Genomic DNA, 21,847 nt, shown 5'->3' with positions numbered 1-21,847 from the left:
AAATTAGCCCAAAAATTGTCCAGAAGCCGCAGTACATGACCGTGCCTCCTTGGTGAATCAGTTTGTAGGGTGCATCACGTGGCCAATGGTGCTCCCCCCGCCCCCGAACAGCCACCCGCCCACCGCCCTGCGGCATTGCTACAGTCCGCTTATCTGACCCCCCGGAGAAGTTAATTCGCCTGCTCCGGATCCGGATTCCGCTGTCAGAGAGCAACAACAACACCTGGCGCTCTTTCGTCACAGTCTCTGGGTTCGGCTTTGAGGGGGGTCCCCGACCGCCTCCGGCGCCCAACTCGTTGCCATTTCTCTCGTTGTCCCTTCCTGTCGCCACCCAAGCATTCAGCCGTTGAGGGCCGATCAATGCCCAGGACCTGGCAAGCTTCCTCCAACGATCTGATTTGCCGTAGCTTGCCATCCCACTTGAAAATGATGCGAAAAGGGTGCCCCCAGGAGTAAGAGACACCTTGGTTGCGAAGGTGGGTCATGACTGGTCGAAAGCTCCTTAAGTTTAAAATCTGGCAGGATTGCCAGGATGTCGGGGGGGGGCGCCGGAGCCCTTCGCTGCAACCTAACTCTGTGAGCCCTATCTATTTTGATTGCAAAGTCCTGAGATTCCGGCAGCACGTGGCAGAAGAGTCATTGGAGAAACCCAGTGATGACCGTGCCCTCCACGTTGGAAGGAAACACCCTTCACCCATATGTTGTTTCGACAAGAACGGTTCTCTAAATCCTCCGCATGTGCCTGCAGATCAATTTGTTGGGCGTTCAGGCGGATCAATTCTTGCTGTTGTTGCTCACCTCCTCGTCCCGGGATTGTTCATGGTCCTCCATTGTAGCTACTCCCATCTTTTCCAGATCTCTTTGCACCTCCTTCATCTCATCTGCAAAGTCCTTTTTGAGGGTGTGCAGGTCGTCCCTCAAAGCCGAGAACAGCTTGGAGAAGAAGGCCCTTGTAACCGGGTAATCCGTGCTCTCCGCCTCTTCCCCTCCGGAAGTAGCAGGGGAGGTACGGCCATCCCCTCCGCTCGCCCCTGTCATTTTGGTGAACATGTCTTTGACGTTCCTGTCCTTCTTCCCCCTTGTGTTAGACATGTCGAGCCTGTAGCTAGGAGCATAGGCGGCGATCCAAGGTCGTGGGTTTTCGCTTGTGATAAGTAGGGGCTACCGGGCCCCTGCGCTAGCCGCCTGTAGAGGAAGTTTTAGGCACCCCCCCGCCGTTCACTGGTTTCCGATTCCAGTACCCCCTTTGGCCGGGCACGGAGCAAGATCGCTTCGTGTGGGATGGGCTGGGTCAGTGCCCGGCGCCGCAGGCAAAGCAGGGTGTCACACGTCCCTCTAATACGCAATGAAGGTGTGTCCCAGTTCAACATGCCAAGTCAATGGGGTGGCCCCACCCGTCCTCTCGATGGCATGGCACTGCTACTGTTGGTGATGTCCCCAGTGCAACTTCTCTTGTCACTTGTTGGGCCCCGCCCGGGCACTTTCCTCAATGGGCCGGGCCTTGATTGTGAGGGCCCCAGCACCCGGCCCGCAGCCTCGCGTGGGCTCCATCGGGTCTCGTAGCAACTCTCTCCCTCCAACGCAGTTTAATGGCACCTCAACCTGCTCGGCCGCCTAGATATCATCCACCACCTCCGTCAGCACGGCCCCTGGGGACGCCGCCTCTCTCTTATATGTGGAGCAGAATACCCCTCCGGCCTCGGCACCTCTGCTGGGTCCCCAACCGACTTGCTCCTAATCCTGCTCGGAGGCACTGGCCCCTCGCTCGGTGCTCGCGGCGGACCACAGGAGTTCCAGGTCACCCGGCGAGAGCCACGACCGCGTAGCAAAGTGTAGGAATGTCCCAATCCACTATTGCCCTCGGGGGCTTCTTTGAAGAGAGCCCCGCACTGGGTATTGCGGGATCCCACCCAGACAGCTGAATTCCAAGGATGGGGCAGGGTGGGGTAGCCGGATCGCTCACCTCAGTGGGAGGCTCCGCTGTATACTACTCTCCGTTTGGGCGCTCGATGGTGCAGAGGCCGTCCTCCAAACCTCAGGTTTGGCCGCTCAGCTGCTGTTTCCTCCGCCTCCCCCAGTGGGCCTCGAGGAGATCAACGATTGCGCTGCCGCGGGGAGGGGGGCTGTGAGCCACGTAGCGTCTAGGCCTCATGGGCAGTCGCTTGAAGCAGTGCCGGCACTCCGACCATTTCGCCAGGTCTTTCACTAAGTCTGGGCCGCCATCTTAGATGTCGTGGCTCACTGCTCTCGAAGCGCCATTTCCTGTGTTCTCTGCAGTCGATGGCAGCAGGAAAGCGAGCGCCTGTGTTCCCGCAGCTGCCCCATACATAACCAGGGGTCCAAAGCTCAGAAAAGGCATCGGGAAGTGCCCCAGCCGGCAGACGGGAATGGGGAGACGAGCGAGCCACGTCTTACTCACTCGCCATCTTGGCCACGCCCACCAAGTGACACGTTTATGAGTGAACTTTGTTCATAAAGGTATCTGTCACTGTGATTTAAAAAATGTGTGATCTGATCTCCTCCTGACTGCCATGCCCCATCATTATCATCATCAAGATTTCTTTATTCGGTTATTTTAAAACCATTAAAGATACAATAATTCAAAATCTTACAATACATAAAACAGATATTCACTCAACAATGTGCGATGTATGAATTAAAAGACACTATCCCATTAATACAAAAAATAAATAGCAATTAAAAAAGTAAAAAATGTTAAAACCATAAGATCACCCCTAAGTTTAGCAGACAAATCACTCACAGTAGTATATCTAGGGTCTGCAATGCTGTCTGAGCCTCACAGCCCCTACTAGAAAACTAGCCACATTGAAGTATACAAATTTGTTGTGCTGTATTTGCAGAAAAGTTAATGCAGGTCATGCTTGGGTAAATGGAAGCTCTCTCAACAGAGGGAAAAAAAGTTTTTTTCAGGAGTATTATATATCGCAAACTTGACCCGAAGGTATCAGAGCGCTTTAAATGAGCACCAGTGGCGTTACTGATGGACACATTAATTTTTTGTTAGGATCAGGGAGATTAAGTGATTTGCCCAGAATCAAAGGATGTTGAGCATCCCTGCCGAGACTCAAACCCAGTTCCTCAGCTTCGAGGTCGATCTCTCTAGCTGTAAGGCCACATTCTCTCCCCCTGTTGCGAGCTGTAGTGATCACAGAACATAGCAAAGTGCAGACAGTCTTGGTTAGAAAAGCAATCACAGCTCCAAGGGCCAAGCTTATCAACTTGGTTACAGCATGTGGGCTCTGCTAAGATGTAGGCTCAATAGTCAGGCATGTCCTCAAAGTGGCATAGGCACGGATGCTAGACTTTCTCATCGCCTTCCTCTTCCTATTGGCATGTGCGGCAGCTAGAAATCGTCTCTTGACCCACAATAAGTCCGCTTGAACAATCTGCTCAGGCAAACTATAAAGATCGGGGTGACCTAGGTTGGCAATTGATGGTTTAATGTAGCAGAGCCATAAGTACTGCAAGCCTTTTCTAATTTCATAGAGACAGTCAAAACCGCATGGTTCATATTCAACTCACAGTTCAACCACATCGAGATCCGCCTGAACAGGGGACATGGTGCTGAAAAAAGGTCAGAGGTATATCCTTCCCCTAATTCTCCATGAAGAATATAAGAGTGCGTGGATTTGGGCAAAGAGAGAAGATGCCTCATAAATCTGTTTTCAACTGTCTGTAGTTCTGTCTATAAGAGAAATGGGTCATCCATTCCTGGGGCCTTGTTCTTGAGCTTATGGGTAATTGCCTCATATATATCTCCTCCTCAAGGACGTCCAGTTTAAGATTGTCACTAGGGCGTTCCCTGACCAGGGCTGATGCATCTGGCCTGTCAGAGCCATAAATCCCTTTAAAGTGCTGCATTCAATTGTCAGGGGCAATATGACATTCAGTTATACTCCTCCTCTATCCCTTCAGATAAGGGCAATTCACTATTTCCCAGAATCTAGCACTACTCCCATACCCAATTACGAGGCACTCTGTAAAGAATTGTCTTTAGAAAGCTGCCTGAAGAAACCTTTCATATACTGCATTTACATCAAAAGGGACTCTATGCAGATACTGTTGGCTTCAAGAGAGAGGACTTGTGGTTGACTTTTAGTCTTGACATGCGACTGTCAGTCCTGCCATGGTTGGATTGAATGATGCACCTATGGAGTATTCCTTTTGGGCATTTCGCTGGTGATGCAGCAGCACTAGCGAGAGGACATGCTTTATTACTTTACTGGCTAGCGAGTGCTGCAACATTGCTCTTTTCCTGATGCTTCCCTATCTTGGGTATGCATTACCTTGTGGACTAATATGCGCAGAAAAAAATCTGCCTACTTATAATGGTTTTAGGTGCAGGACCCTACATTCACCCCTTGCAATATTGTGCAATAAAATACAAGTAACTGATACTTATGACAGAGTTGCTATTTTTGTACCTGTCTCTGTCTCTTAAATTGTGTCCCCCTTGGATCTGTTCATTATTTTGGGATCTGGTGGCTTTTTGGGTGATCTGCCCCTAGTTCTAACTGAATATTTGCTGGGGTTTGTTTGCTCCTATCCTTTTTCTTTTGGCGTTCCTTCACTTTTATAAATTTAAGCTGGAGTATGGCAGTCCGGTTTCTAATGTATCTTTTCCAATGGAAGTATAGATTTGTGATTTCTGATTGATACAGCTTGCAAATTCCTTGCCTAATGAATATCTTCCAGGTTCCAGATTGGATCTGGAAATTCCCCTCAACCACCCTCCTCAGCAATACCTCTTCAGCTCCTTCATGTGGCACCATGCAGATTCCAACATGACTTCACTTGCTCAGGATGTGAAGATGTCAGAGTATTTAAGGAACCATCCATTATGCTGACCTGCATGTAGGGCAGCAGTGAAGGACCTCAACTTCTGTTTGTCTTGGGCAAGTTTCTGTGCAGTGCCTTAGCTGTAATTCAGGGTATTCTTTTCTGCTTCCACAGTTCATCTCCAGGTGTTCTTTGGCCTGCCCCTCTTCTGTTTGGCTTCTCAGGTCCTGTGGAGAGCTGTTCTTGTGAAGGAGTCTTGTTTTTTTCTCATGGTGTGTCCTATCCATTCCCACCTTTTTCACATAATGATATTGTTCATGCTCCCTTGCTTGCATTTGGTGAGCAGTTCCAGGTTGGATATGACTCACGGACAGAAAATGTGCAAGATTCTTCTCAGGTTACTAGTGTGGAAGACTGACAGTTGGTGATATCGCTTCATCATCCACCAGCATTCTGATCTGTGCAAGTGTGGACAGAACATAGTCCTTTTAAAATCTCTAAATGGTGTTGGTGCTGCACTGAGATGATCTCCACACTTTGTACAGGATCCTGAAGGCATTCCTAGCCTTGTTAAGTCTGCTCTTGATGTAGCAGCCTGTCCCTCAATCATGTCTGATAGTACTGCCTAGGTAAATGAGTTCTTCGGTTATGGATAGGTCCTCTCCATACGCTTTGAATGGTGAAGGGTTTTGGATGTTTAGCGGCATGACTTCTGATTTCTTCATGTTGCTCTTCAGGCCCACTTGCTGTGCATAGATGTTGAGGGGAGATGTTTTTTACTGCATATGCTGGTGTGTGTGTGTGTGTTCGTGCGTATGTGTGTGGGTGTGTGTGTGTGTGTGTGTGAGAGAGAGAGAGAGAGAGAGAGAGAGAGAGAGAGCAAGGCTAAGTCATCTGCATAGTCAAGGGCCTCCCGTGTAAAGAATAAGGTCCTCTGGCTTGGTCTTCAGATGTGCGTTGCATCACCCCATTGATGACTAGGTTGAAGAGCAACTCTGACATCACACATCCCTGTCTCACACTGGTCTTGACTTTGAAGCTATACTCACTATCTAGTACAATTATAATAGAAGCTCTTGATGAGGAGAACTCTCTGCTGTGGTGTGCCATAGGCTCTCAGGATACGCCACAGGCTGTCACGGTTTATACTGTCAAAGGCTTTCCCAAAATTATTAAAGTTGATGAATAGTTGTCTCGGCCACTCCATGCTCAGCTCTATGATGTGGTGTAGAGTACGGATCTTATCAACACACCCTCTGCCTTGCAGAATCTAGCCTTTTCTTTTCATAACTGCTTGTCCATGGCATCAGAAATGTGCCCTATAATGATTTTCGCCTGGATTTTACTCTTGATTGGCAGAAGTACGATTCCATGCCAATTGTTACAGTTAGATAATGCTCCCTTCTTTGGAATCTTGACGATGACGCCTTGGCTCATTCCATGTAGTACTCTCTTTCCCTCCCAAAGTGATGGAAACAGTAGTTGGAGGATACTGGCTGATGTTTCAGGGCCTGCCTTGAACATTTCTGCATTTAGGTTATCTTGGCCAGGAGCTTTTTTGTTTTTTAAGAGAATGGATAGCAGTGACACATTCTTCTTTCTGTGGTGGGGCAGTGTTCACATCCAAGTCTGTCTCTGCTTCTTGGATGTGCACTTCGCTTGTTGGTACTGGTCTGTTTAAGACTTCTTCAAAGTGCTCAGCCCAGTGTGCTTCCTGCTTTTTTTCTGTTGAGAGTAGCCTACCTTACTTGTCCCTGATAGGGGTGTTGTATGTTGCTCAAGATTTAAAACTGACGATCTTTATCATCTTAAAGGCTGTCCCCCATTCTCCTAAACTGGCTGGTACCACTGCTTGAATGGCGAGGTTATACATGTACGCCGTTTGTCTGCTCTTGTCATTCTTTTTCACTGCTCTGTGTTCTTCTCTGGACTGTTGCTTGTATCTTTCCTGTGTCTCTCAGATTTGGCCTCCATAAGTTTAATTTTTGCTGCCCTCATGCCTTTAATAGCTTGCAATGTGCCTTGTCTTATCCATTGTTCCCTCTTCCTTCTCTTGGTTTCCAGGCATGTTTCATTGCTCTTCACATACATTGAAAAGTCCTGTTCCCATTTCTCACTGACTGCATCTGCAGTTGGTCCAGACTGATCTTCAGTGTCTGCCAGGAGTTGAAACCTGTTTCTGATTTGTAAGATGAATGTCTTTTCAGTCGCGAAGTCCTATCATTTTTCCAGTTCGAAGAGATATCACCTCGATGTCTTGCGTTCTGTTTGTCTAAGCTTCAGCCTCACAAGTGCAGTCTCTAGATGGTGATCGCTGCTGCCATTCAATCCACACCTCACTCTGACATCTTATAGTGGAGTCACTTATCATCAGGTGGTGTTTCTGTCTCTGCCACTGGGTGTGCACCAAGTTAGTCTGTGAATATCACAGTGAGGAAGAGTCCCTCATAAGCCCAAATAATGTGTGCCACAAAGTTCCAACAGTCTTTCTTTATTGTCATTCATTGTTCCACAAACTTCCTTTCTCATCGCTCTGTCATGGTTTGTATTGTCCTTTCCCACTTCAGCATTCAAGTCTCCCATCACAATCTTCAGGTTGTGGTTTGGCACAGCTTCAAGTTCAGCTTGCATCTGTTCGTAGAGTATGTCCTTGACTCATTTGTCCTCTGCATCATTTGTTGGAGTATTGCACTGGATAATGGTCGTGTTAATGTGTATGCCTTTTAAACTGGCTGTCATGGGGCTGCTGTTGACTGGCTTCCACTCACTTAGACATTTCTCTGTCCCCTTGCTCAGGATGGTGGCTACTTATTTGTTATGCTGGTCATCGTCACCTGCCCGAGTACAGTACTATTTCTCCTGTGGTAATTTTTATTCTGCCAGATACGGTCCACCTACTTTGCTGACCTCCAGGATGTGTAGGTTGTAGCAGCTCATCTCAAATGTAACTTGAGCCAGCTTTACTGTTTCAGATAGTCCGTACCTTGCAGAGTTTTATTCTGGTCTTGCACCTGGCACTCTTCTGTCATCCTATCAATAGTTTCCTTGCAGCTTTGACTACTGTCTGTTACACATATCTCATGCAGAGACTCCGGAAGTCCCTTGTGCCCAGTTGATTTAGTGGTTCTTGCTGCTGTTTCTGTAACAAATGCCTTATATGAGGTAAGGTTGTTAGCCTTTCGTCCAACCCCCAACCTGGAGGACCAGTGCATCGTGCTTTCTCTGGTCTCTACTTTTTGTGACACAAAGAGGATGTACAAAGTTCCCCGGGAAGAGTGACGGAGAGGGGTGTGTGCTAGTAAGTGGGGGAATCCCCTAGTTGGAACTAGAACCCTCACACACCCAGCAAGCTAGGTGTCATGCTTTTTGACCTGTCTGGCTTGGGCAACCTTCCAAGGAGACTAAGCTCCCACCAGCATAGCTCTCCAGGTCACTGAGACAACCAAGCCCCACAGCCACATTAAGGTGGCAATTCTCCAAGGAGTTCTCTAAAGATTGTGAAATATAAATCCTGTCACAGATGCCATAGCAAGATTTCTTTGTCATCCTGGCCTGTGACTTACATTCATTGATGCATCAGACGTCCACCAGGGAGCAGGAGGCCAAGCTTGTTTGGGCAAAGACTTCAGTTATACCCCAAATTATTCCCCTTCCCCTTAAGATAAGTCTCCCAACAGGAACGTTCTCCCAAGAGGTTTTCCCAAAAAAGCCCAAAAACCTACTCAGGAAGGAGACATCCTCTACTTTTCTGAGCAAGTGGTCCTACTAGGCAGGGGTGGATGTAAAGTACACACTCACACTAACAGCAACAACCCTTTCCCCACCATCTTCTACTCCAAAGCTTCTAAACCTTCTGTATCCCATCCCCTGTATTCCACCAATGTCTGATAGAAGTGAGGGTCTTATTTTTTCTACCAATTGGGGAAGTATCACAACAGATCACTGACCACTAAAAGGCTACAACTTACCTTTTCTGTCCTCCCCTCTGGTCCTCACTCCTTTCACTAGGATGTGCTCTCCGGTTCAATCCTTGATTTTTGAGGTGGAAGCTGAACAAAGGGGCCAGAGTCGTTGTGCCGAGTCATGGAAAGGGGCAAAAAATGTTTCTCCCTTATACTTCTTAGTTCTCAAGAAGGATGCAGGTTTCTCCCCATTATGGTAATTAACCTCTTGATTTGGCAAGACGAGTTCAAGATGGTGTCCCCCAGCGCGGGGCCTTTGGCTCTCAGTGTAGGGAGGGGATTATTAGTATTCCTGGTCCTCTAGGACACCTGGTTTCACCTGCCAATCCTCCCTCTTTACAGACACTACCTAAAGTTTACCGTAAGGTCTCAGCCTTTCAATTCACTTTTCTGCCATTTGGGGCTGATGACTGCTCCATGAGTTTTCACCAAGGTGATGGCTATGGTGAAGACTTCATTGGAGAAGTCAGGAGTCTATGTATTCCCGGACTTGGATGACTGGTTAGTGGAGGAGCGGCGGTAGACACGACCCACATGAAGGGCTTTCCTACTTACCAGAGGATCGCAAATATTTGTGATTTAATTCTAATGTTTCTGGTTCAGACAGCGATTCAGGGTTTGCAAATCCTGTGTCTGTTAAGCCCGATGACCTCAGACACCCTGTTGATATATACACCAGATGGCGAATGAGAACTCTTCTGTGGTGCCCAAGGAGGCAATAGCTCGAGCATCAAGGGGACTCTCTGCTTTCAAGCAGATTTTCACACCTGCCCTGTGTGAATCTGAACAGGTTAAGATGTTATGCCAGTCTAATACTGGATCATCCCTTCAGGCCTCCACTTTTTCAAGATACCGTAGTGATGGATGTCTCATTATTGAGCGCTGGAGCACTCCTCATGGCAAAAGGCCCAGGATACCTCAACAGCCGCCTCAACTTCTACGCTCCCAAACGCCAGCTTCGATCGACCGGCCACGCCCTCGCCACCGTCCCCCGCATCCGAAGAGCCACCACAGGAGGAAGGTCCTTCTCCTACCTGGCCGCCAAGACTTGGAACTCCCTTCCGACCCACCTCCGCCTGACCCAGGACCACCTCGCCTTCAGGAAGCAGCTCAAGACCTGGCTGTTCGAGCAGTAGCGGACCCCCCCCCCCCCCCCCCCCCCCCCAGCGCCTTGAGACCCTCCGGGTGAGTAGTGCGCTATATAAATGCTTTGATTGATTGATTGATTGATTGAGTAGAACAAGGCGACTTATCTGCATCGGAGCTCCATCTACACTTAAATGTATTTGAGCGGTGAGCAGTCCATCATGCCCTCAAAGCTTTCCTCCATTCTATTTAAGGTCTGTCAGACAACCCCACAACCATCAATCATGATAACACACAGGGTGATGTGAGGTCATGGACGTTGTGTTTGGAGGCAATTCAGCTGTGGAGAGGTGCCTAAGAACAGGGCACCCTCAATGCAAGCAGGTATTCTGAGTCCCCTTCTCCTTGGAGTACCTCTATTTGGAATTTCATCTAAAGGTGAAAGGAACATTTTTTCCCCAATTGTAGTGTCCATGCATGATTCTTTTACCACAGGACAGAGCAGAAAGTGTACTTGGCTTTGTGCCATACACTTCTATGAGAATAGTTTCCCGGGTAATGCTTTCAGGTTTGACTTACTGTGGGACCTGTTGACACAGTACCCACCAATTCTACTTTGGTCCAGAGAGCTTTAGAAGTTGTGGAGTATCGAGTACAGATGATCCCGATTGCCGCAGACTTGACAAGGAAGATTCAGCATGCTAACCTGCTGGAGTTCAGCAGTCTGACTCCTCTCTATCTTCTGCACATGGTAGACCTGCTTCCACAGTAGGTTGGTCAGGTCTTTTATTCCATCCACCAAATGCTTCAGCTGCATGTGCCCATTGAGCAGTGTCAACTTGAGTGCTTTTGCTTTCCAGTTGAGAATGCAAATGGCATTTTGGCAGCAAGGAAAATCTCTGCTAAATTCATGTTTGCAGGTTGCGGGGACACGTTTTTTCAGTGGTACAGGTCTGAAGGTATTAAGCTTTTGCAGTCACTTCTTTCTGGTGTTTTACAGGGGGCGCTCTCTTACCCAGCACAGTCTAGCAGTAGCTACTGTAAAGAGTTATTTCTCTTCCCTATCCATCTTCATGTGTCTCTTTGACCAAACCTTCTTTAAATCCCTACCGGTGGTGCATTTTCTTGAAGGTATGCTTTATTGGTTTCCTACCATTCTGTTTATTAATCTTCAATATAATGTGAAACTTGTGCTAATGCTCCTTTGAAGCAGTTCATCTACTGAGTTTGAAAATTGTCTCCTTAGTAGCAATTACCACAATTCTTGGTTTTGTATTCGGGTAAACTTGTTCTAATCCTCTTCCATCTTTTTTTTTCAAAACGTGGTACCTCCCTTGTACCTGGATCAGTCCATTACACTTCCAATTTTCTATCCTTCTCCCAAGCAAATAGAAATAGTGGCTGCATAGATGGGACCCTAGCCACACTTTGTCTTACTACATCTACTTCACGCAACAGAAGAGAGTAAAATATTAGCTGTTTGTGGACTTCACCACAGCCAAAAAGGGCAACACGGTGGCCAAGTACACTATATTCTATAGGGTTGCCGTTTGTAAAAAAAATCTGTATGCCGTGCCACAGAACATCCTTCCAGATGGAATTTGTACCCACTCCAGCAGATTCATGGCTGCTTGTAGTGCTCTGACTAGAAGTGGACCACTGGTTGGCATCTGACGGCCAATCATGTGTCGCATGATTTCCTTGGTTAGGCAGCACATTTCATTATCTCTTCTCTGAGGGTATTGTTTTGGGAGTAATTCATAAGGTGAAGAATCCACAGTAAGCAAATCCATCAGAAGAAATAGTTACATATCTTTGGTATTGTTATGTTATGTGTTATGTTAATTTATTTGTGAAGTGCAACGATTACCCGGAGGTGTCTTGGTGCTAGCTCGTAACAGACCTACCTAATCATGCCAGCATCAAAGGGTGTACTTTATATAGAGTTCAAAAGCCAAGTTTTTAGGGCTTTTCTAAAAGCCAAGAGATTTTCCATAATTTTTAAATGTATTCATTGCATTCCAGGAGTGTGATACACTGTAGATGAAGCTTCTTCCTCACCAAGTGGTGTGCTTATATTTGGGAATCAGGGCACTGAAAGATGTGGAAGACCTCATGGTTCTAATTTTTATTTTGGTGCATTTTATATCTTCCCACATAGTGCTCTACACCATCCCTCCCCCCCTGTGAGTTAGTGCTGTGAATAATGAGATCGCAAGGTATGCAAACATATCATACACAGTATTGGCGCAATCATTGATTTCGCCCACCTCAGTTGGGGGGGGAGGGCGGGTACCAGGAACTGATATATATATTATGATGCTTTTATACTCCAATATCATCACATCTCGAGCCAGGGGAGTTGCCACTGTGGCTGCATGGTGTTACCTAGCGGCGCCGGATAGCTATTGCTGGGGGTGGGTGGGGGATGGGGTGGGGAAGGTTTCCAGATCCATTCTGGTGCTTGAGGGATATTGAAATGAAATGAAAAAATAAATTTATTAAGCGCACGTACACCAACGGCTTCTTGGCGCTTTGGAGGGCAGAAGGGCAGCTGTTCATTAGTAACCCAAACAGAGAACCAACTAATAGAGGGCTCCGGGAAACTGAGCAAATTCTACGAGGCTCTCTAAAGTTGGAATAGAAGGGAATAGAGCTGAAAACAACTAATCAAAGGCTTGAGAAAATAACCAAGTTTTCAGAGCCTTTCTAAAATTGAGATAAGAGGGAATAAGACGAAGATCAGGGGACAAAGAATTCCAAAAGAGGGGAGCTTGAAAAGAGAATCTCAGTCCACCCAGTCTTTTCCGTTTAAACGGACATGATGATAAAAGATTAGAGCTCGAGGAGCGAAGGACTCGAGGTGGAATGTATCGATCGAGACGACTAAAGATGAAAGCTGGGCCTTGTTAAGCAAGGGCTTGGTGGGTAAGGCAGCCCAACTTGAAGAGACAGCGCTGGATCACGGGGAGCCAGTGCAAGCTCCTCAGGAGGGGCTTCGCTGCACTTGTCCTGGGCTTGCGAAAAACCAGCCTGGCTGCTTGGTTCTGGATCAGCTGGAGCTGGCGGGATTGATAGAGGGGAATCCCCACATAAAGCGCGTTTCCGTAGTCAATACGGGACATGACCAGCCCGAGCATGATCTGAACCAGGGCCTCATGGGTGAGGAACCTGCTGATCTTCCTGATGCGGCGGAGATGGAAAAAGCAGGCTGAAAGCACCGATTTAATTTGTGGTTTCATAGTCAGGTCCTCACTGATGGTAACTCCAAGGCTCTTGACTGAGCTCGCAGGGCGTGGAGCACTGCCCAGCGAAAGCGGCCAAAAGTTGGAACTCCAAGGATTGGCCGAAGGCCCAGTCAATACAATCTCGGTCTTTCCAAGGTTCAGCTTGAGTTGGTTTGCATTCATCCAATTACCGATGAACAACATGGTGGATTGGAATCTTTCAATAGAATTGGGGGAGGAATCAATATAAAAAATGAGCTGGAGGTCGTCTGCGTAATTGAAGACGACCCCTGGTAGCTCTCGCAACTTAGAAATAAGGGGGGAGATATAAAGATTAAATAATAACGGGGTGAGAGAAGAACCTTGCGGGACCCCACAAGTCAAATTCTTGGGTTCAGATGTAAACGGACCGAAGCGAACAGCTTGCTCACGATCCTGTAGAAAGGAGGAGAGCCAACTCAGCGAAGTGCCCCTGATGCCGGCGCTCTCGACCCGTTGAAGAAGGATGGTATGGTCAACGGTGTCGAAAGCAGCCGACAAATCAAGGAGCACCAAAGCTTGGGAGATGTTATTGTCCGCCCCCTTTCTCAGTTCGTCATGGACTGCCACCATTACGGCTTCAGTGGAATGACGTGGTCTAAAACCAGCCTGATGTTGATCAAGGAACTGAGAATTTTCTACAAAAGAACCAAGACAGCCCGTTACATAGCTTCCAAAAGTTTACCCAAGAAAGGGAGCAAAGATATTGGGCGGAAATTACTCAAAACCTGGGGGTCAGCCCCAGGCCTTTTAAGGATAGGTGAAACAACAGCAGATTTAAAAGCATTAGGAACCATCCCCGATGCAAGGGAATTATATATATATATATATATATATATATATATATATATATATATATATATATATATATATATATATATATATTCATAAGGTGAACAGCCTGCAGGAAGATAAGTATAATTACCAAAGGTAAGTATCTTTTCCATTACTTTTTTTGCAGTTCAGCTTATCCTTGTACACAACACACAGCTGTGAGTCTCTAACCGACTGCTTCACTTTAATCTTGCCTAGTATTATTGCCAACAACTGTATCATGCGTTCAGGTTAAGTGGATTCCTAGAGCCTAGGTGTGGGTGTCTCTTGTTGCTTCTGGATTTGTGTTACAGCTTTTGATAAGGCAGCTATAGACGGAGCACCATATGTATCTGTTTAGATATTAGTAATTTTGCACCCCAATGTAATCTATCCTGATATGAAGGGACACAGTCATAACTCTGTGTTGTTCTTGAGGGCTGGAGGCAGGATATGCTGCATCTAGCTGGTGTATTCTGCGAACCACCCAAAGTGTACTTTGCCCACTTAGCATGTCATTTTCACATAACAGAATATATGTTTTTTGGATTAATAGCGCGTGGAGGTATGCCCTGAGCAAAGTGTGCAGCGGGCTGTGTTTCCATTGTCTGTTAAAAGGTCAGTCTCAGCTGTATGTAAACAGCAATCAGTTCTTCTGCATTGCTCAGGTCACCCACTTTTGTAGGCTCCCTTGGTGATATAGGGTTTAACCTTCTAAAACCGGGTAGGTCTGCTTCAGTAACATTCTAACGGAATCTATAACACGGAGTAGGTTGTCCATTAACTACTGCAAGTGTTTCTGATAACTTGTACATTACCTCCAGGAGCTGTTATGTAGTATAGTGCCCTGTAGTGGGATGAACTGGGTTGAATATTACCCACGAACAGAAGGTTTTTTGTGGTAAATTGGTCACTTGCTGTGCGGGTTGCATACTTTTTCTGGTGAGGGCAAAAAAAAATGGCTTGACACACATTCACTGCTATCTTTCTTTCATTGTTCATACCAAGGTTATAACAGATGAGACTGGGTATCTTTTTTAGCAGGACTTTTAAACACCCTATCTAAAGGTTAGATTTTTATGATTAGTGAGCATATGTTTCCGCTTTAGTACGGTTTCGGACAGATCACACAGTTGGAACCCCAAATTTACCAAACTATACGAGGGCCCAATGTTGGGTGTGTCTGAGGAAAAACAAATATTTCTGTCCCGGTAGAGCTTTTTTGGCCGCCAGACGTGTGGAGATATCCTGTGAACTGGGGTGTCACTGCACCACCTAAGTCCTAAGGGCTGTTTTATAGGAGGGGAGACTACATAGACCCTACTAGAAACCATAGCATGGTTATTTTATATTGAATGGTCTACGTGTGATTAAAATACTATAAGTCTGCAATCTTTCATAGCATAAAGAACATTTTAAATAAAACCCATATTATGTTACACTACCCAGGTCACTCGCCCAAAGTCAAAAATCAAAGCCTGTGGGAGAAACGTTATACAAAAGGTGGGTTTTATTAATGAATAAGCTGGGGAGTGAATTTAGCTAAGATTATGTCAGACTTTGTCATGTGTGGCCATGCGAGAGTGAGTTCTAGATTTGCCAACCATCTTTGTTGCAGGACTTTGGAAGAAGTGATGAATACTTCCAACTACTCCAAAAAAGGTGAATGAAATACAGATTAATGGAAAAGACATTGTGATTTTTCAGAATTGCAGTTAACGTGTGATTTTTCCTTCGGAAGCCCCCAATAACATTATGCAAATTGCCTGCATTACATAGAGTGACAACATTTATTTAGGGTTTCGACTCCTGTCCATCGTATTTGTGCACCACTCTTCAGTATTGTTACTCGAGCACACTTCTAGTGTACTGTGCTTTATGATTGGCAGGCCCAGGAAGAAGTGGCCCGCCTTCGGCGCGAGCTCATTAAAAGCCCCAAGGCGCCCAAGGCCAACCTGACGGCTCAGAACATCCTGCGGCGCGTGGAGGCTGAAAGAAACGGCGCCATTTCAGATCTGAGAAGGATGACCACGGAAAGAGACAGCCTGCGAGAGCGGCTTAAGGTTCGAGGAGGCAGTCTATTTTTGAAAGAAAAACAGAAATACATAATTAATGCTGTCATTTTGATTCTGAGAAAGGTGAACCATGTATGTAATGTTTTTTGTCAGATATCCCAGGAGACAGCGATCAATGAGAGAGCCCACCTGGAGCAGCAGATAGAAGAGTACAGATCATCACTTCGAGCGGTAAGGGGGGATTCTGAACTGGAAGGAAACTTTGGTTTGAGTAATTTAAAATATTTGATTAAATTACTTTTTGTAGAAACAACAGTCAAGTCTTTCACTTGTTTCTACAAAAAGTAGAAGAGCTAGTGCCTTAAAGAAAGTCATGTGTGAGACTTAAAGTGGACATTCTTTCATTAATCTCCCATCTCTGAAGAAAACTCCTTATACTGTGTAAATAAAATTGAGGCTGCATATTATGTTGCTCTTACCTGCATGTTTTGTTTTTCATCATCCAGTGCAACACCTCTTTACATCCCAGCACCCCTTCCCCTTGAACCTTTCATCTCCTGAAAGCTTCCAAGTTTCCTAGCCATCACAGTGGCTAACCCATGTCCTAATCCCTTCAACTCTACCCCTGCCATCAGGATTCTTTTGTGATGATCATGGCCTGTAAATATCTATTTGAAATAGTGCAGCCTTTTTGTTTCCTGTCCATGGCCTCAATCCTGTTCAGTTACAGTACCCACTCAGCGTCAGCCAGGGCTGGCTTTAGGGGGGAGCGACAGGTGCGGCCGCACTGGGCGCTGACCTGGAGGGCCGGTGGGGCACTGACCTAGGGGTGGGGCCCTCGGTTTTGCAATAACGTACGATTTAAAAGCACCTGCTGAAAGAATTCCCAGCAATGAAAACGTTATGATAACTCATGTGGTTACTGTCGGGGCACAAGTTGTAAAAAAAGAAGTGGGGGGACGCAGTCATCGGCAGTGGGCACCACAAGAGGAAGTGATGTCACGAAAGGTTCCGAGCTCCTCGTCCCAGAAAGCCAAAGAGTGAAGTCTAGCTCTTTGGCAGGGGGACGGCGTCCCTCCGGTGAAATAAGTGGGGGGATGACGTCCACCCGCGTGGTACCCCAACTCGAGCCCTGGTTACTCTTCCTGCTAGAGAGAGAGAGATCGGAGTTTTGGCTAGTGCCAGTTTTGACTCGTCATAAAGTAGCGTAGAGGGTTAATGTGCCTGCTGTAAAGAACAGATCTGTATTTTATGTGGATACCTGAGTGGATTGGAAACGCCTGCCTTTACCAGCGCCTTAAAACCAATTAAATGTATTTGAGAAAGGGGCTATGGAGAGATAAGGGGCACTTTTTTTCCGGGTGATAGTGAGGGAATCCGAGGAGGAGGTCATATGGTGTGGGAGTGCCAAAAAAGATTGCAGTGCCGGGTGCCACCAGCACTAAAGCCGGCCCTGGAGTCAGCTGCTATCTGCAGCTTAATCTGTTTTGCCTTTTTTCTTTACATTGTCGTGTTGCAGCCGAGCCAACATGTTCTTCCCAATCAAAGAAATCATCTCTGTGTTTGCCCTGATGTTTCCTCCATAGGTACACTCTACAAGATTTTAAGGTATTGTCTCTTAGGAGCCTGGTGTTAGTTGTGGATGTGATTGGCTGAAGCTTCAGGGCTAAGTTGGGTAGCTGATTACAGATCACCTGCTCTGAAAGCCTGGTCGATGGAAGTTTGAAATAGGTTGACTTAACAAGAGATGCTATAATTTCCCTCCTGCTTTAATGTGCAGATTTACAATATTAAAGCTCTGCATATGGCATTCCACAATTAGCCATTTATAAGTGCAATTAATGTGCATCATAATTATAATAATATACTAATTTGCCATATTTCAGTATATGCATCTTTCAACAGCCACTAATCAATAAAAAAGGCATGCCATCAATTATTCATTTAATTAGTTGACCAGTATAATATCATTATCACCCCAGACATTTCACCTTTTGCTGAACCCTATTTTTGCTGATTTCACAACCCTTTGCACTTTACCCCTGCTAAACAGTAGGAAGGTTCCTGTGCTCTCCCTTTAAACATGGTTAAATTGCCTTATTACTAACTGGAACTTTTAACTTGCCTATAAATCCCTAGTGAGTGTTGTCGAAAAATTCACCTAGGGCCTGGAAGTTAAAATGCCACTTGTGGGACTTCGGCACCTATTTTGCCATCGACTAAAGCGGCAGTGCAAACATGGCTTCAGGCCTACCCTGTGTAGCCTGACTGCTGCAGTGTAACCCTGCGATGCAACCTGTAAAAATAACCCTTTTTTGGCGGGTATTTCCTCAAGGTGACCGAGTACTTTACTCCATCACCCTGATGGAGTAAATACCTATCCCCAAACTCTAAATCAGACTCTAAATCAGAAGGTAAATTCTTTGACCATGACGAATCTGGTTGGTGTAGCCGACACACGCTCCATCATGGTCGCCCCTAAGTTAAGCCTGTCTGTTCTGGGCCATAGCTGCCAGGGGCTGAGCTCAGGTTAATTTAGTGACTTGGAGGCTTCATCCTGATGCCCACCTCAAATAAAAATCCAATGCCTTGCTGTAAATATAACAGTTTTATGAAAGAGCAGTGCCATCAGAACTTGATTATCAGTGTAAACATGTTTGGAACACCGAAATCAAGTTTGCTCTGCCGCATTCATTCAAGCTTTATGCCAATAAGCATGTGAATGGGCCCTAATAAGATTGGGGCTAACAAGTGTAGAGGTGAATAGGCAATGCAGTGGCCCTTGGTCTCCATTTATAGAGCTGACAGCGTACACACAGAATTTGAAAAAGGCCAGGCAATCCTTCTGAGATCTAGTGTGATCTTTCTTAGAGCCTTTGTGAATTGTTAGTGTCTAGTACCCAGTAAGGTTGATGCTAGAGCCAAGGTCCAGGGTAACGATACATTAAAATACAATTAAAGTAATCCAGACTGGCAGATAAGAGCATCATTCTTATAGGTCCACTGTGAATGGATTGGGAGCCCAATTTGCTTGGCATTCTGGAAGATGTTGGTCATGCACGGTCTCCATAGATTTCCATTTCTGATGATGGACAAAGAAGGTGTACTGAAATGAGCACAGGTAAGCCCAAGTGCTGCAAAAGATTTGCAGGTCGTTCCTGTGGTTGGTTAACAGTAAGATGTGGTCCAGTAACTATGCCTCACGGTCAGTCGATGGATTGCTGAGATTGAGGTCATTTACAGGCCAGTAATCCTGGAGACTGAGGAGTGGCCAGGGGACCAAAGTGGCTTAACGCTTTTGATGTCCAAGTTTGGATATGTGTACTGTAGATGTTATTCAAAACTTGGAGAGCCGTAAACCTCGTGGCATCCCTTTAGGAATTAAATGGGCCTGGTTCTTCTTGCTACCAATGAGGAGAAATGTTAGCACTGGCTTGTTTGACGAGGAGAACAGCCTTTGTGAGGGTGTAGGACGGGAGGTTTACAGTAGTGTTTAGTATGAAATGAATTAGTGGCAGGTTGCTGGTGCTCATTAGCCTTACATATTGCTATGGTTCTAAAGATGTAGCATGGCCAACTGGCATGTCCTGAAGTAGCATCCAAGGAAGATTTTTTCAGTCCATATTACCTATTGCAGAAGAGCCCAAATTCAGACCTCTCCTACCACACCTCTTCAGGGACTGGGTTGTGTGCACCCAACGACAAAGAAGCATGTACCTGACATTCACTTCTATCAAAATACTCAAAGCTTTCCTGCCACACGTAAACTGAAGGGTGCAGGGAACAAGAACAAGAACTGATGTTGGTTTGCTCTTCTAACATTTTTATTTGTAATTTTTTTACATGGATCATATTTATTTATTGTAAGACAGAATGAAGATATCACAATTATTGTAAGACAGATGAAGATATTACACATGGTAATACAGTTGAGTGTTATTTAAAGATGGAACTTATGCTTTTGTTATATTTTTGAACTTAATGTTTGAAAAATCATAAATTCTACTTGCAAACTACAATTAAAATCGTTATGGCTTCAAGAAATTGTGCTTGACTTGGTTTCATAAAGAGCACTTTTGTAGTTGAAGTGTCAACTATGGGTTTGTTGCTCAGCAGCATATTTGTTTTGTTTTTTATAGAGTGAAAAGGAACATGTAGAGAACAAAAACAAGCTCTCGCTGATGAGGGAGACCATAGCTTCCACAGACAGTGACATGGAACTTCTCACTAGAAAGGTTATGGATAAGGAAAATGAACTTGGACGGCAGAAGTTAGCCTCTGAAGCTCTCAGGTATGTTAAGACTAAGAAATGGGTCAAGCATGTTTTTTACACAATAGTTAACAGACATAATCACATTAGTCCCACTTCAGATATACCACTAGATTCAAATTGTTAGTTTCAATAATATTATAAATGACAGTTAGATGGAAGCTACGCATCCAGGTGAAAAATCTTGCTTGTATCTCAGTAACTGAGAGGTTAAATCTGCTGTTAGAGAGTGCGCACATGTATGATTCATTTATTGATTGAGTGTGTGAGCAAGTGTAGGATCAAGTGATTGAATAAGGGGTGCTTATGGGTACAGTACCAGTTGTGTCACAGAAGTGCCTCCAGGGTGCTTTTAGTCTGAATCAAATTGAAGAAAAGCAGGCGTTTAAAGGAAAAGATAAGGAGGGACAACAGAGCAGAATTTGTTTTAAATAAATATCATTAATGAACAGCTTGTTTTAATTTGTGGTCCATATTTCATATAGACAAGTTGTATTCTAAATGTAGGGGACAAAATAAATTCATGCTTTTTTCATAAATTTAAAACCTAGCAGCCTGGGAATGCTAGTACAGAAAATGTGCCTATACAAAACCTGTATGATATGTAGCCTCATCAGGCTTGAAACTGTTTTGATGTAGACAAAACCTGTCAAACAATATCTGCTTACTAACAGGGTTAGTAGAGCACACTTAGTCCAGGAGAAACATGAGAGAGCAATACCATTAATGAATTCACATCACAGACTACACTGATTTTTGTGTCCTGTCCTGAGTGAAGTCTTGTTTAATTTCAGACTTTTTTAAATTTAATTATCTTGATATATCTACCGTCACCTACATCGACTGACCAGTGAGGCGCCATGAACACCTGTTGCAGGAAAGCTTATCTGACTATCCTGCACCCCACTCACCTATACTACATTTCACAACTGATCCAGCAGTAATTTCACAGTAATTTCTCAATGCAAAATCTCACTTACCTCTATTTTACCGCTGGAAAGGTGCCACTGTGTATCACCTTCAGGAGACTTTACATAAACATGAAAAATAATGAATATTTAAGCCAATAAAGAGAATCGGTGAGTATTTTAAAGGGTGTTATTTTCTTAATTAAAAGTTAAGTTTCTCTGACCCTTTTATTCATTAGTCAAATATCAATCAGGTTACAGAATTTGGAAAACAGGAAAAATAGAATTAATACAGAACATATTATAGATTACATACAAAGCATTTCATAAAGGAAGGGAACGAGGCATCAAATGTCAGTCAGAATTCTTTAAAGAGTTCACTAAAATATATTTCAAGAGTGAGTTTTGCAAGGCTAATCAATAATTAGTAATTGGCAAAAATCTCCGATAAAGAGAAATAAATGCATAAGACAAATAAATCTTTTCAAACCTAGTTAGTTAGTCAAAGCAGAAACGTAAGAGTTTTAGCATCTAAATCTAAACCTGTTCCCATCAGCTGCATTGTCTGCCCTGATCTGTTCCTCTGCCTCTCTATGCTACACAGAGAGAGAGACAGCTCACCCTTCACAAGACCCCAGAGGAATGTGATCTGCCTTGCCAAAAATATGACGTGCAAGGCTAGCTTATGAAAAAGATATGAGCAAGAACCCCCACCTCCTTCTGTCTC

At 45.2% G+C, this 21,847-nt stretch overlaps 1 protein-coding gene across 3 annotated transcripts in view; it reads left to right on the top strand.

Moving 5' to 3' along the window:
- Window positions 1–21,847, top strand: part of TSGA10 (testis specific 10) — a 529,263-nt gene that overhangs the window by 196,131 nt on the left and 311,285 nt on the right. For all 3 annotated transcript variants that reach the window (XM_078658208.1, XM_078658209.1, XM_078658207.1), the window contains exons 7-9: window positions 15,817–15,990; window positions 16,096–16,173; window positions 20,082–20,233. In XM_078658208.1, the coding sequence (XP_078514334.1) occupies window positions 15,817–15,990; window positions 16,096–16,173; window positions 20,082–20,233 (404 nt within the window). The remainder of the gene's footprint in view (window positions 1–15,816; window positions 15,991–16,095; window positions 16,174–20,081; window positions 20,234–21,847) is intronic.

This window comes from Lissotriton helveticus, chromosome 8, assembly GCF_964261635.1.
Source record: "Lissotriton helveticus chromosome 8, aLisHel1.1, whole genome shotgun sequence".
In the NCBI taxonomy this organism is placed as follows: Eukaryota; Metazoa; Chordata; class Amphibia; order Caudata; family Salamandridae; genus Lissotriton; species Lissotriton helveticus.
This window is presented reverse-complemented; position numbering and strand designations above follow the sequence as displayed.